Source organism: Castanea sativa, chromosome 6, assembly GCF_040712315.1.
Source record: "Castanea sativa cultivar Marrone di Chiusa Pesio chromosome 6, ASM4071231v1".
Classification (NCBI taxonomy): Eukaryota; Viridiplantae; Streptophyta; class Magnoliopsida; order Fagales; family Fagaceae; genus Castanea; species Castanea sativa.
The window spans coordinates 62,112,833-62,129,382 of record NC_134018.1 but is presented as its reverse complement, the minus strand read 5'-3'; the positions used below and the strand labels follow the sequence as shown (position 1 = coordinate 62,129,382).

The window sequence follows — 16,550 nt, the reverse complement described above, 5'->3', positions numbered from 1 at the left end:
TCCTCATTGCACATATGGAATGCATGTGATGAGATTAGTATTATTTTATTGAGTTGTATATAAAAAAAAACTAGGATATATGGTGAGTTGTAAAATGGGTTGGTAAAATAGATTAAGTATTGTTTGAGGAAGTAAAATATGTTTTTTTTTTTTTGTATTTTTTTTTTTGTATCCCCGGATGCTAGTTCTTTAATCGTCGGTTTAAAATAAAGAAAAAATTGCAAACTAACACCAATCCCCCAACAATTTTGTTAATTAGTAACGTTTCCAAACTATTTAGGAAACTAACATCTCGAGTCTAAGAAACTCGATTTTGCTCTTAGAACTCGACCCTAAGAGACTTGATTTCTTTGCTGCCGTCCCACACTCCAAGCCCCAAAATCCCATTTCTCCATCTTTTTCTTCACACCAGCATTCTTCTCCATCTTCTTCTTCACACCAGCTTTCTTCTCCATCTTCTTCACCTTTAACCCATTTCCGAAAAACCCAAACCCAAAAATCATGATTTGGCACTAGAGCGGCTTGGGTTTGTTGTTTTATGGGTGTGTTGTCTCTGGTGGTATTGTTGCTTGTTTTCTATTTTATGGGTTTGTAGTCTCCAAAAGTGGGTTTGAGGTTTTGAGAGTTAGAGAGATCGATTAGACGTGAGCGTTTGGGCTTGGGTTTAGAGAAGAGGCAAAGGTGGAGGTTAAGCCATGGAGATTTGGCTATCCAAAGGTTCTGAGGTTAGAAGAAATCTGCTGAGGTACCATGGAGATTTGGCCAGGTCCGAAGGTCCTAAGATTAGAAGAAAGAAGCGTTGGACATGAAGCTTAGGCGAAGTTGAAAACAAAGAGTAGGAACTCGAGTCTTTCAGACTCGAGTTAATTATTTATATATAGAATTTGAGTCTTTGAAACTCGAGTTGCTATAGTAAACTCAAGTTTAAAAGATTCAAGATATTAGTTTCCAAAATAATTTAGAAACATTGCTAACTATCAAAATTGTTTGCAACTTGGTGTTATTTTCCAATTTTTTCCTTAAAATAACTTGTTTGTTTGCCCAACTTGACTTGTTTTTTGTGTCTAAATAATTAATATTATAAAACAAGTGAATCCATTTCCCTCTCTCTTGTGTGTGTTTGTTTCTCACAAAAGAAAAAAAATCATTTGTCCATCACAAAAATATCGTGAGTCTTTAAAAAAAAAATTGCTCATGTAAATAAATTAAGGGAAATGTTAACAAACACTGCATAGTGCTTGTTAAGATTTCTGTTTTTGGGTCTCATTTAAAAACTAAAAAAAAGTTGTAAAAAAGATTACCAAAAAAGATAAAAAATTACTAAAAAGTTGTCAAAAATTACCCCAAAACTTGAAAAACTGACACAATATATTTTGTTAACGGGCACTTTATGGTCTATTAACACAACCCATAAATTAATTTCTAGTAAAAAAAAAAAAAAAACCAAACAAATCAAGTATTGAACTTGGATTTGGCTCGAAGGGTATAATGGTAATTCCAAAGCAACTTCGTGCCTCCGGAGCCCTGAACTCTTCTCAACTGCGCGCCTTCTTACCAAAACCACTCCTATTTCCAATTCCATTTTAGCCTCTCACTCTCTCTATCTCACTGAAACCCCCAATCAAAACCCTAACCCCTAAATTCTACTCAGGTCTCTGCAACTGCAACATCGACTCTGGTTTTCTGCTCAATTCTCCGTACGCCCTTAAACCCTAATTCTTCTTTTTTGATATTTTCTGCCATTTCAATTATTTTTGAATTTTTTTTTAGTTTACTTATTGATAATGTTTAGGGTTTAAGCCCTAATTCTCTCAGAGCGAGTGTTATTTGGGGGCTCTTTCATGTTTAAACTTCCCCAACTTTTCAAATTCGGATTCCATTTTATTTATATACCTAGAGTTAAGTTTCGATTCCGATCCGATACCCGCCGGGTTTTAAAAAATCGGTCCCATTTGACCCGGTCGGTTATGACCCGTTTCTAACCGGTTGGGTCAGGCGGGTCATACCTGGGTTTCCAACTGTCCTCGCCGGATTGCCCTAGTTTTTGCGGGTCGACCCGCACCCGATTGTAGGTTTCGTAATTATTTCGCACCGTGGGTTCTGCGTTTTTTCCATGGTGTTTGTTCGTTTCAGGCAATACTGAATCATGGGTCGGATCTCGGATCCGGTTAAAAGTGTTGGGTTTTTCTTGAATGTCAGTAATTGTGCATTTTAATTAAATTTCAATCTCTATGCTTATTAGTTTGATGTCTGCAATGTAGGAATGTTGCTCAAATTGGAGTTTATTTAGGCTTATGGTTGTGTTTATGCTACAACCAGTGGGTAGCTGACTACTGAGTAGTTGTTTGTACAATGGTTGGCATTGAAAAAACTGCAAACTAGGTTTAGTTTGTGCTTTTAATGTTCCTGGTCGCGGCTGATTTTGATCCGGCCATGTATGTTGTATTAGCTAAAAAATAAAGGAATGATAGAGGTAGACTTTTGATTTCAAGGAGAATTTTTCCAAGTTTTGAGGAATGTTTTATTGGAAAAACTGACAGCATCTCTTTCTCAACTTCTTTTGTTAATGAAATTAGGTTTTTTTTTCTTTCTTCGTATGCGTGCCAAACCAAAGGGTTTTTTAATTTAATTTAATTTATTTTTTTATGAATTCCGTGTTGAATGTTGCTAATATATGTATAAGCCCCAAATGTAAAGTGGGCATTGATATGCTATACTATTTTGTTCCCTGAAAAATAAGAGTGATTTATCTATTTGATGTGGATGGTTTTGTACAAATTTCTATGGCACTTTTTTCTTGGTATGTAAATTTAACAAATAAAGATAGGATTCGAACAGTAGTTGGTGATGCAGGGTATCAAACTCTATACCTCTTGCATGCAAAGCAAGCACTCTTCCTTTTGAGCTTCATCTACATCTACAACACTTCAACATGTTTACTGAGTTTAACATTGAAGAATTAACCCTTTGGCTTTATATCAACTTGTATTAAACCCATAATCATTTATCACAGTATGATAATCGAGGTGCTGTGTTCCTAAAAAGTCAAGCACTTGTTCAGTGATAGATCTTTGAAATCTTCTCTCATATATATTTGGTTGAAGTTTTCATATCAAATGCCTTTACCATCTTTCAGCTACCTGTCACTTGGGCATGACTAGATTCTGGAAGTTGATGGGTCCCCCTCCCCCCCCTTTCCTCCTTTTTCTATGAAGTTTCTAATAGAATCTTTTAGTCTTTCCGCAGCAGTGTCTTCTACTCTTCTTGCATCTCAAATGTTCTATCTTTAATATTTTTCAAACTTGAGTAACTTCCAATTCTTAGAGTCTCATCTCATTATGGATTTCATACACAAGACATCCCATTAAATGTCTTTGGATGTCATATGCAAGCCATCCAATCAATTGTCAGCCAAATTTATATTCAAGTATCACTATGAGATCCTTATTCTTGATGTTTTTTTGTTGCAAACTTCAAGAGTTAATCCATCTTCTAAGTGTAAGTATTGTTTTTTGGACTTGGGCTTTAGAAGTGATTGTATTTTAGGGTTTGTAAATTAGATGAGTTGAATTAGTTGATTAGAAATAATGGTGGATGCTGTGGTAGCTGCTGAAATGACAGCGAGACACTCATCAAGAATCTAAGAAGATAGAGCTTAAGCTACTTGCAGGGTTGTAAAGCATTGGAGGTTCTGGAATTGCTATGCTATAGTATAATTGTACAAGTCTCACAGCTTATGGCTTGAGCATATGAAGTGACATTGATGCTTGAAGAAGTTAATATGGACCAAGCATTAAGGATCTTGGGTGCCCAGAACAGGGAACCTTTTGTATAGACTTGTGCTTCTGGGCCACAACCATAATTTTTGTGGTCTTTGCTCAGGTAGTTTTAGGATGAGGTCTTGTGTGACAGGATTTGAAGCTTAATAGGAGAGGAATCCTGAATGTATCATTTGTTTTTTCTCGATAAGGTTTTTTTCTTTTCTTTTCTTTTGTTTTTTTAAAGAAAAAGATAACTAATTAGATTAATTAGAGTGAAGGAGATGCTTCATTTACACAAGATGTGTGCACAAAATATAAGTATCATTTGTTTTTCATGATAAGGTTTTTTTCTTTTCCTTTTAAAAAAAAGAAAAAAGAAAAAGATAACTAATTAGATTAATTAGAGTGAGGGAGATGCTTCATTTACACAAGATGTGTACACAAAATTAAGGATGAGTATATCTATCCCAGCTTTATGCTATTAGCTTAAATGTACATAGCAGATAAAATACATTTTGGATATGAACAAACAATCTTTTATCTGGTCTATTTCTTGAGCTTTTAATATGACTTCCTAACAAACTTGATATTTTATTTATACAAAAAAAAAAACTAAAAATTGAAAATTCACAGAAAAAATTGGAACTCTTGGGATGCCTTTTTGATGATATCCTGGAAGATCTTGGGAAGGTTTTTGTAAACCTTCTAGAAATGTCTTGAGTATACATAGGAACTTTCAAATATCAAGTTTCTTTAAAGTTTCTCTCTAAATTTGCTCTTGCCCTTTTCTCATATTGTAATAGTTGCTCAATTACACTTCAAATTTGCCTTGTATTTACCGTATAATTTTTCTTAGCTTCTTTGAATTGATATTTGCCTTTTTGTTTTCAGTAATCTTATAAGCTTTATATTTGATTTGAATGAATTTGCTTAATGTATCTCCTATAAATTTTGGAACACATTTTCCATTCCATCCTAAAGCTCCTACTTATGCTCCCATTCTGTTAATCTGGGTATGATATATTCTGATGTGCAATTGAGTTCTCATCCATCCATCCATCCAGATATAAGATTTTGATGATAATGTGTTTCACTTATTTGGAATGATTCAATAGTTTATTAATCGTAAGAAAGTATCAAGTCTTATAGAAAATATTGATACAGAAAGAATAATTGGTAGAGATTTTGTGGTTTTCAAACTTGTATACTTGTAAGAGACTAAAGCAATGCATGGATAAGCACGACAAATTTTTTTCTTTAGTTATTTATGTTTGATTTGAGAATTAGGATAGGAAAGATTGTGATTTTTTTTTTTTTGAGGTTGATAGTCATCTGTGAGCATGTTGATCTTTCTGGTGATTGTTTCTGCATACACCATATGAAACTACTTGAAATTGGTCTTAAATTTGATATAAGAATACATGTAACTGACCCTGATTAATCTATTGAGGATCCATAACTAACCTTGTTTTTCGGGATTAATCAACTATGTCCTCTGTTTTTTGGTTGTGACATTTTATGTATGTTACTGTTGGTTGTGGTTTTAAACAGATTTTCTTAGTTGTCTTGGGCTCATGTTTTATGTTTACTGACAATAATATATTTTTTCATATGTTTCCAATCTGCAGATCGTGGTGAAAGATTGGCTTCATGAAATGGATTTGTCAGATGCAGTAATAGTCAATTCTAGCAGATTGAAATCTGTTGTATGGAATGACTTTGATAGGGTTAAAAAGGGTGACACCTGTGTGGCTGTTTGTAGGCATTGTAAGAAGAGACTTAGTGGATCAAGTACTAGTGGAACATCACATTTGCGGAATCATTTGATTAGGTGTCAGAGAAGATCTAACCATGGCATAGCTCAATATATTACAGTGAGGGAAAAGAAAAAGGAAGGAATCCTTGCTCATGCAAATTTCAATATGGATCAAGAGCAGAGAAAGGATGAAATGCTTAACCTTGTGAATGTTAAATTTGAGCAAGATCTGATGAAAGATGAGACTGTTAACACTGGCAACAATAACTTCGATCAAAGGCGAAGTCGACGTGATCTTGCTCGCATGATCATTTTACATGGCTATCCATTGGCCATGGCAGAGCATTTCTGGTTCAGAGTATTTGTTAAAAATTTGCAGCCACTTTTTGAGTTTGTTACGTTGGACATAGTTGAGGCTGATTGCAGGGATATCTACGCGGAAGAGAGGCAAAAGGTGAGTGAAGTGTTGGATAAACTGCCTGGTAAAATCAGCCTCAGTGCTGACTTGTGGGCTACTTATGCGAATGCTGAGTGCTTGTGTTTGACGGCACACTACATTGATGAATCTTGGCAATTAAAGAAGAAGATTCTAAATTTTGTTATGGTTGATTATTCCCATACAGAAGACATGCTTTCAGAGGTTATCATGTCATGTCTAATGGATTGGGATATTGACCGTAAGTTATTCTCCATGACTTTTGATAGTTCTTCTACCAACGACAACATTGTCTTTAGAATCAGAGATCGGCTGTCCCAGAACAGGTTTCTTTATTGCAATGGTCAATTTTTTGATGTACGCTGTGCAGCAAATGTTATTAATTTGATGGTTCAAGATGCCTTGGAAGCACTATGTGAGGTAACCCATAAAATTCGGGAAAGCATACAATTCTTTAAAAGTACAGAAGCAATGCAAGCAAAGTTTAATGAGGTGGCTCAAGAAGTTGGAGTTCAGAGTAAAAGGCCCTTATGTTTAGATAATTCATCACAATGGAACTCGACATATGTTATGCTTGAAGTTGCCTTAGAGTACAGGGAGGCTTTTTCTCTTTTGCAAGAAAATGACAGTGTCTATACTATGTGTCCATCTGATATAGAGTGGGAGAGAGTTACTTTAGTTACCAGTTACTTGAAGCTCTTTGTTGAGGTTGCTAATGATTTTACAAGGTGTAAGCCTTCAACTGCAAATATATATTTTCCCGATCTCTGTAATATTCACTTAGACTTGATTGAATGGTGTAAGAATTCAGATGCTTGTATTAGTTCTTTAGCATCAAAGATGAGAAGCAAGTTTGAAGAATATTGGGACAGATGCGGCTCAGGTTTAGCAGTTGCAGCCATGTTAGATCCTCGATATAAGATGAAATTGGTTGAGTATTACTATCCACTAATCTATGGTAGTAGTGCTTCAGAACGTATTGATGATGTCTTTCACTGTGTCAAGGAACTTTATAATGAACATTCTATCTGCTCGCCGTTAGCTTCTATTGATCAAGGTCTAGCCTGGCAAGTGGGAGGTGGTGCCCGTTGCTTGCCTGCTTCTAGGGATAGGCTGATGGGGTTTGACAAATTCCTTCATGACACTTCTCAGAGTGAAGGCACAAAGTCGGACCTGGACAAGTATCTAGAGGAGCCCCTCTTTCCTCGGAGTAATGATTTTAACCTATTAAATTGGTGGAAAGTACATACTCCTAGGTATCCTATCCTATCTATGATGGCACGCAATGTGTTAGCAACTCCCATGTCGAAACTTGCTTCAGAGTTTGCATTCAGCACTGAAAGAAGAATGCTTGATCGTGATTGGAGTTCACTAAATCCAGAAACAGTCCAAGCTTTGATGTGTTCTCAAGATTGGATACGCAGTCAAATAGAAAGTTAAGTCTTTTTCCTGATTTAAATGTCATTATTTCTGGGTAAACTCTACTGTCACAGAGCTTTCTTTTCTCGTGTATTACAATAGATCATCCATGGCAGTGTCAAAGTATCCCTTGTCTGCATATCTGATGCATGGTAGTGAGTTAATTTTTATGGTTGTCTAGTCTAGTTTACATCATCACCTACAGTATTATTCTCTCCATTATTGAAAGTCATTTGATTGTCCTCTTAAATGTTTATTTTTTAATTTTTATTTAAAAAAGTAACTTATAAATTAATCTGTTGCCTTTCCAATTTTTTCTTGCTTCATCTGATAAGCCAAATCTTCCAACCCCAGTCCTCCATTGAAGATGGGTGTCGACTCCTTTGGAAGGTAAAGCCTGTAAGGTTCACGTTTGATTTGAGATAGTTAATGGGGTGGCCATCTGGTGGTGGTGGTGTTGGTGCAGCAAATCTTATTTCTCTTGCTTTAATTCTGAAGCTTTTCTTTTTGACCCTATGGGTTAGATATGGCAAATTTGTAGTAGTCCTAGTGGGCGTCTCTCTCACTCATGATTCAAACTTTTTAGATGTCCACCATGCGTATCAGTCGTGGCAATCAATCACCTCTCTCTTTAGGGCGTTGAATTTTCGATCAAGATGTCTAGTCTACTAGTACTAGAGTAATGATAGGTTTTGTTACCATATTTTTTCACAATTTGTCAAAAGGATAGATATTATCAGTGTAATGTCGCTTTTACATGGCAAATCATTGATACCGTTTTTATTCTGTTCATATTACATACATCATGTTATTTTAGTAGTGATGAAAAATTGTGTTCTAAATTTATTATCTCTACAATTAAGGGAACTCTCCTATGCGGCATCACCTCTTCAGATTTCTTGGGGAGTTTTGTGAAAATGAAACTATTATTCTTTTGGTTAAGAACTACTGGGCATCCCTTTGTTTTATTTATTTATTATTTTTGGAATAATTTGATAGATATAATGAGATAGGAAATTGGAACCCTGGATGCTTTTTATGGAAATGCTAGGAAGTGCCTATTAAGCTACAAGGCTTTTGGTGGCATCCTTCCAAATTGATTCATTGAAAATCAAAATTTTTGAATTATTTTTTTTGGTTTTAGGAATATTTGACCTTCCATCCCTTTTAATGCGTCCATAAAACTGAAATATTTGGATATATGACTTACCAAATGCTTCAAAACAAAATAACCAGCTCAAATGACGTCTCTTGTATTTATTGGAGATGTTCTGGATTTAAATCTTTTTACCTACTATCGAATTATTCCAAAACAAAACAAAATGACACCAAATTTAAAGGACAAAATATTTTTTGCATGTCAGCTAGTTTGGAATATATAAAATCTTGATCGTAAAATAATTCTTTCAATTTTACTTGAAATACAACGAAAAGTTCTTGATTTCGTAGGTTTCGATTGTGGTTTCCATTCTGGTAAATATTATGAGGATGCATTAAGAGACGTGCAAACATGTAACTAAATTATGCAAACCAATAAAAAGTTAACATAGACCGAAATTATGCAAAAACAAGGATATTGATGATTCATTCGTGTGTTAGAATCTCTCCATTTGTTGCTAGCCCCTACAATAAACATAAGAATTTGATTACAAGATTATATATCATACATCTAATTAGTAAAATGTTAATAAATAAAAAGTCAAATTATACAATTTTATAGGAAAAAACATACCTAATTTAATTGAATAAATTAGAATTTATTTAGAGAAGATTAAATATGATTATATTAGTATTTGTTTGGTGTTATGTTTGCTTTATCCAAAAAGATGATGAGTTATAATTAGATTTTTTTTTGGATGAGAGAGTTATAATGAGTTTAAACCAACATGAACTATTTGTAACTTTAAAATCAAATGAAAAATATATATTAAAATAATGACGAAAAAAAAGGGTGAGTTTTCGCTTTAAAAAAAGTTGTAGATTTTTAAGAGTTTTGGTGACATCTTTATAGTCAAAAACTGTGGCGAGCCAGTTTTGGCATACTACCTACGAATTGAATTAACTGAAAAGGCGATTTTCCCAGATGGTCTTTGCAAATTGTGGAGACAGAAGTAGATGCAGTTTGGGATTGTAGGGTGGTTGTTCCTCTTTAGTGTGGACGCTATTTAGTAGTATTTAATAAGTGGCCCAATCTATTCTTTTAGAGATTTGCATGAGGTGGCTTCATGTAACTTTTCCCAGTCCGACCTACCAAATTTCTATATCATGGTGTGGACTTTATGGAATAATCGTAATGCTACTCGAGTTAATGGATAATGGAAGGATTTGATTGTGGTGCTCAATTTAGTTCTTGACTAACATAATACAAAAGGACTACACATGCTCCCTTAGTTCATTAGGCCTTTTGTGGTTCCCAAGCCTTTTAGTTGGGTCCCACCACCACAACAGATTATTATTATTATTTAATCAATATAGAGTTGTTAGTATAGCATAGAGGATACTGCTATTATACCCAAAAAGCCGATTCTCAAAGAAAAAAAAATTATACTAAAAAAAAGTTTAAGCTTATGAGTTGGGGAATATATTAGCTATTTATTATTGTTATTTTTATTTCATGTGAGACTTTATTTACGTGTGTATTTAACAATCTCTCTCTTGTGTATGAATTTCTACCTCTTTATGGGTTTCTAGACCTCCCTATGGGCCACAAACAAGTCCTAGCTAGTTCCCACTTACCTATGGACTTTTCCATCATCAAAACATCCTCCATGAACCTCTCATATGAGAGACACATGTCAACCCCGCACAATCATCCATAAAATCTTGGCTTGCATTTCCATTACCATGAGAACCTTGCATTACACTGTGATCTAACACCATTGACAATGCTCATTTGTCGGTTCTTTTTTCAAGATCGTTTGTGTGGACCTTTTAGGCTTGCCTTGTGTGAGCTCCAAGTGAACGCACCCTGTCCTCTTCGACTACGAATGGGACCCTTGACATTTTACCACTTTGTTGCATACCACCTTAGGGTATGATACCAATTGTTTAAGAGATAATATTCTGAGAGCTCCTAATTGAATAATTAATATAACATATAAAGACACTAATTAACCCAAAAGGCTCCTAACAAGTAGTATTAGAGTACATGATTGTGTACTGCAAAGGTGGTGAGGTGTTTAGGTCTCTTTTGCAGTTGGAGTAGGGACAGAGCAAGTGGTCTTGGAAAAAAATGCCCAAAAAAGGAGAATTGCTAATGTAGCTAGATCACGGTGTGACGCGAGGTTCCCATGGACATGGATGTGTTGGTTGGGTTCCCATGGATGACGTATGAAAGGCCAATGGATGAAGCACGGGTGAAGGTAAAATCCCATAGACAAGGAGTGAGTAAGACTTGTTCATGACCTATAAAGAGGCGGAGACTTACACATGAGTGAGAGATTGTTAGATATACAAGTATAAGTGATATCCCTATATGTTATACACATTGAATAATAATAAGAATAATAAGCGGTTAATATTATATAGTTAAGCCCAAACTCATAAGCTTATGTATGTTGGGTTAAGTGATATCCCTATATGTTATACACGTTATTGGGGCTTGGTATTTTGTTTCTGACTCAAGGGAATCGCTTTTATATTGTCATTGATGTAATAACACGAACTCTTGTTTTTGGAAAAAAAATTGGGCTTGGGGGAAAATATTTCGGATTTATATATAGTCTCTGAGTTCATGTCTGATTGCTTGGGGCCCTTTGATGGATGATTTATAGAAGTATTTAGGCACTCTCGGATCTGTTTCAGCCATTTTTTGCTACAATCATAGCACCAAATCTAGAATCCTTTTAGCAAATTATGCATTTTCCTTCCCTTTTCTCAAGTTGGGGTGGAAGAATGAGCTCAATTTCTTAGAAACTGTGTTACTTGTGGATTATCTATGTTGTAATCTTTCTATTTTACCTTGGTGTATATTTCAGCAAAAAATAAAAAATAAAAAATTATGCCTTGGCGTATACTTGTACAAATGGTACTATCTTCCACCTCTGAACAAAAATGACTATTTATCACCCCCAAAAAAAGGTCTTAAATTGGATATGTGATGGTTTAATAGGTCGATAATAACAATAATAACATTATTTTTATTATTATTTAGTTTATTTTTTGAAGCATTTACTTTGTTAAGATTTAAATTGAAAAATTCAATGACAGTGTAATCTTAACTATCTGTAATGCATTAGCAAAGTTCAAGTTATAATGTTCAAGATGCAACTCAAAGATACAATATTTCAAGATTTTGATTGCCCCTTGATCGATGCTCAATTGATTGAATAGAAGTCTTCAACAGCCTTCAGATTGTGTCTTGATCGATTTGAATGCAAATTCTTGATAGATCATCAACAGAGACTTGATTGATCGAAGTCGAATAAACTGAATCTAAACTGTTTTAATTAAGTCGATGTTGTCTTGGTTTTTGTGCTCTACATGCAAACATATAAAAGGCCATGTTATACACAACTCTAAAAGGGTTTAGAGTGCTATTTCCGTATGCTACAAATAGAGAAAACCTAAACCTTGTTTTCATCAATCCATGAATATATGAGATTTAATACATAACGATATTTCTATTTAGTGATCAAGAAGCTAAAGCCAAATAGTCAATCCCAATATGTTACTATGGAGCTAAAATCTTCAAGATGGTCCTTGGTCAGTTAAGAGGGTTTGACTGTGATCATGGGCTAGGTTTGTATGAAGAAGTTCATAAACAAGGGTATCAAAGGCTCTGAACTTCATTGTGGGATCACAGCAATAAGTTATTTACCAAGTAGAATCTAAGTTCAAGTGTTTAAAGAATCAAAATGTAAACTTCTCCTTTAGTAGTAGATTTCTTCATTGGGGCAGGGGCATCTTATATAGTGCTTTTTCATTCGGAGTGATTTTCCATTGATTTTCCACTTTAATTATCATAATATCATGCGTTCATTGTCTTATGTTTATTGCTTTACATATTGGTGACTTTGTTGGCTTGTGACATTTAAATTCTTAAATTTTGATCATATAATTAGCAATTTGACATAAGATGATTTAATTGCCGAGTAATCAACAAAGGGGTCTAAACAATCACTCAAATTTCTGTACAACTATAAAGTTGAGATTCAACAAATACCATCACTACTTGAAGTCTAGAAGGTCTTTTTTTTTTTTTTTTCATTAGGGAAGTGGGGCATGTGAGAGGTAAGACATGATCATTGGTTTTCCAAAAGTTGTTGATGTGATTGCATATATGAATACTAAAACAAAAGACATTTTGTCTCATGTTCTTTTCTAATTGCTTTTGGAGGATCTTACAAAAAAATTGAAGCTTGAGGTTGATGCGAAGTGCTGGATTTGTTTACAGTAAAGGACATTAATTTATTCTCTTCCTAAAGTTCATTTTAAATCTGAGAGATGCTTTAGACCTTACTTATAATAATTTCAAAGTCGTTGCTCTCGTGCTTATGCTCCTAATCTCACTCTATGAACTTAAATCATAGTTGTTCACGTTATTAGTGCCGCATTCATGTATTGTCTTGTTGTAATTCTGTTTCCATAAACAATATAACATTGTCATGTTAAGTATTATTCCCTCCGTCCCACTTAGTTTGTCCTCTATTCCATTTTGGAATGTCCCAAAATATTGTTTTATTTCTAATAATAAAAGTCATTAATTTACTAATGTTCTTATTATATCTCTATTTCATTTTCAAAACTACTCTATTTGAAAAGAAAATTAACAAATTTATTTAAGGTACTTTTGGAAACTAATATATTTTTAAAAGTTAGATAATACAATAAATGATGTTCTCTTAAAAAGTTTGACTTTTCAAACACGACAAACTAAGTGGGATGGAGGGAGTATTATTTTTTTTGGGCAAAACTTAGGTACAGTTCCTTAGGTACAGTACCTTAGGTTCCTTACTTAAAATTTTGACACCTGTCCAATTTGATCACTTAAACAAACGGTGTTAAATTTTGACATCTTCCATTTTTTTTTTCTTCTTTTGTACTGCAACTGGCGTTAAAACAATTTTTTTTCTTCTTCCTTTTTTTCCTGTACTGCAACAACAAGAGAAAATCGAACAAAAAAAATGCAAAACCAAACAGAAAAGATAAAAAAATCAAAGCCAGATCTACTGGGTTTCAAACCAAAAAAGGACCTTGTGGGGGGCAAAAAGATCCTGATAGGAACGTGGGCCTTTTGGGCCGTGTTAAGGAAGGCCGACCTGATCCTGGGGTTAGAAATTGTTAGTACTATGGGTCGGCCCATACGCCGAGGATCCGAGGATCCGAGGATCCAGCCGAGGGTGACCTTATCCTCGGATGAACACCGAAGAATTCGGGATTTCATAGTAAAGATTAGGGGATGACATGGTTAAGGCCAATGGTTAAAAGGGGGGAACCCTAGAACGCCCCAGAAGTACCGATGTTGAAGAAATGTCAAAGATAAAGGCTGCTACCTCCACATTAAAGACCTTGCACCTACCACCCTGGCCGCATTTATGGGGAAGTGACACCTGAACAGTAGAAGAGAAACTTCTGGTTACTATTCAAAGGCACTGAGAAGGGAAATATCTAGGCTAAGGGGGAGGTGGGGCAACACGTGTACAAAGTATTCAAAAGAGTAGTATTTAAAGGGCAATCTAAGACAGAAAGAGGGATCTCCCTCTTTGTAACCTAAAGGAAAGAGAAAAAGAGAGAGAGAAATTATATAAGAACAGTTCTCGGCTTACGTCCGAGCAGATTGACTTATAGCATTCTTTGTTGTTTTTAAGTGTTTATAATATTTGGCTTGCTATTTAATCCTCAAACACTTCTAACCTGGGTTTCAAGCCCACACTCTACAAATTACATTGTTTAAGGCTCGTTGGGCCTGAGCCCGTAACTGTTCTTGGGGCCAGGTGCAATTGTGCACTTACAGACCTTTTCTCCCTCATTTTCTCAGTATCCAAACAAAAAAGAAGAAAGAATAAATAATTAGCCATATTTTTTTATTCATCATCATCTTTATATCTTTCTCTCTCTCCCTCTTCATCTCTCTCTTCTTTGATACAGAGCAAGCAAACCCATAAAACATCAAACCAGTAAAGAGCAACCCATCACACTAACAACCCACTTCGTGACCTATTAACCCAACCACGACAACCCATACCGTGACCCACCAACCACACCCACACTGTAACCCACCAACCACACCCGCGACAATCACAACGACACATCACAGCAACCCACGGATCAACAACCCACCACCACCGACCCACAGGCAACAAACCACCAACTCACATCCACGAAACCCATTGACCCACAGGCCACAATCCAATCATACCACACCCATGAAAACACAAACACAAACCCAGCATAAACTCAGCGGAAACCCAGCACAAACACAAACACAAACTCAGTACACAAACACAAATCTAGCACAAACTCGACGGCGATGGAGCTTGGGTAATAGATTAGCGATGGGACTTAGGGAGAAGGGATCTCGGTGGTTGGGGTGTCCAAGAGTCTTTCGACCCACGACCACTAGAACCGAAGGCCGATCGACTCGAGCACCATCGCGGTCGATGAGCTGGCCGGCGAAGCAGAGAGGAGATGAGGGAGGTGCTAAAGAGAACCATAGATCAGAAAAGAAGAAAGGAAGGAGATAAACATACATACACACGCACATAGAGAGAGAGAGAGAGAGAGAGAGAGATATGAGATATTCTTTCTTTTCTTTTCTTTTTCTTTTTTTGGGTTTTGGGATGGGAAGAGAAGCCAGTATATCTCTGGCTTTGATTTTTTTATCTTTTTTGTTTGGTTTTGCATTTTTTTGTTTGATTTTCTTTTGCTATTGCAATATAGGAAAAAAAGAAAGAAGAAAAAAATTTTTTTAACGCCATTTGCAGTACAGAAGAAGAAAAAAAGAAAAAAGATAAGAAAAAATAGAAGATGTAAAAATTTAACGCCGTTTGTTTAAGTGGTCAAATTGGACAGGTATCAAAATTTTAAGTAAGAAACTTAAAGTACTGTACTCAAAAAACCGTACTTAAGTTTTGCTCATTTTTTTTTAATATAGTTTTAAAGTATAATCTCTTTGAAATTGATAACCAACCTATTACTTTTTCAAATTAGGGTCCCACTGAGTATATGGTACACCCCACAAATTGGTGGTACACCTCTATCGAGAAAGTTGGTTGCCGTGGCCTTTGGAGCCCCCAAGGAAATATCATACATACATTATTGCAAAATGAATGACTAGACATGGTCATTTCAACGAGTAGGGACACCTTTGTTGGAGTCTGCTAATAAATCAACAAAGTTGACTAGTGAAGGAAGATCAAGTTGGATTGCGGCCCAATTTTATACGTTGATTGCGAGCCCATGAAGGAAGGCACCATGATGAAAACAAATGGTATGTTGAATTTTTTTTGGCTAAACAATGGTATGTTGAATTAATATTTTACTTTTGTCCATATTTCATTAATGTCGTTGTCAAATTGAATGTCTTAGATGTCAGAGAAAAATGTGGCACAATTTTACCTATGATGAGAAAAAGATGTGGGGAAGGGTCTTTGCTTATCTGTAGTGGTGGCAAATTCCATATCAAAAGTTTAATTTGTATTCACATGAATGTTCATGTATTCAAATTTATTTTAATTGTAATTGTACAAGTCATTGAGGTTAAAGATCAAAAGAAAAAGTTTATGTGCTACAGCAGGAATCTTGGTCAAGCAAAATTCAGTGTAATAGGGGAAGTTTTCCTTTTTGGATTTCATGATTAATCTTATAGCCAACTAACACTCAATTGCTATTGATTTAAGAATGAAAATTAAATTCTAATCCCAATAAAACGATGATAAAGGCTACGATACCTTAGAGAGAGAAAACCTTGTAGCCTCCATACCTCACCCTCTCCAAACTAATATATATACCTTTGAGAGGAGATTCATTCATCATCTTAATTATACCTTGAGTGCATTGTATTGGTGTTGGAAACCACTAGGGCTATCACCAAATCTTGAAGTGGCCTTGAAGTTTTTGAGAGATTGAAATTGTGGTGGGCGATCGACTTGCGTTAAAGGAAAACTATTGAAGCGATTGGTTGGTGCAGCTTGGATACAAAGTACCTTACTTATACTAGATGTTTTGTAAGTAGCAA

General features: G+C 35.2%; 1 protein-coding gene across 1 annotated transcript; it reads left to right on the top strand.

The window, feature by feature from the left end:
* The first annotated feature begins 1,518 nt into the window (after window positions 1-1,518).
* On the top strand, window positions 1,519-8,158 carry LOC142638020 (zinc finger BED domain-containing protein RICESLEEPER 2-like). The gene is made up of 2 exons (XM_075812007.1): window positions 1,519-1,697; window positions 5,390-8,158. Exon 2 carries the CDS (start codon window positions 5,417-5,419, stop codon window positions 7,391-7,393), a length of 1,977 nt encoding a protein of 658 aa, XP_075668122.1. The 5' UTR covers window positions 1,519-1,697; window positions 5,390-5,416; the 3' UTR covers window positions 7,394-8,158.
* The last annotated feature ends 8,392 nt before the right edge of the window (window positions 8,159-16,550 follow it).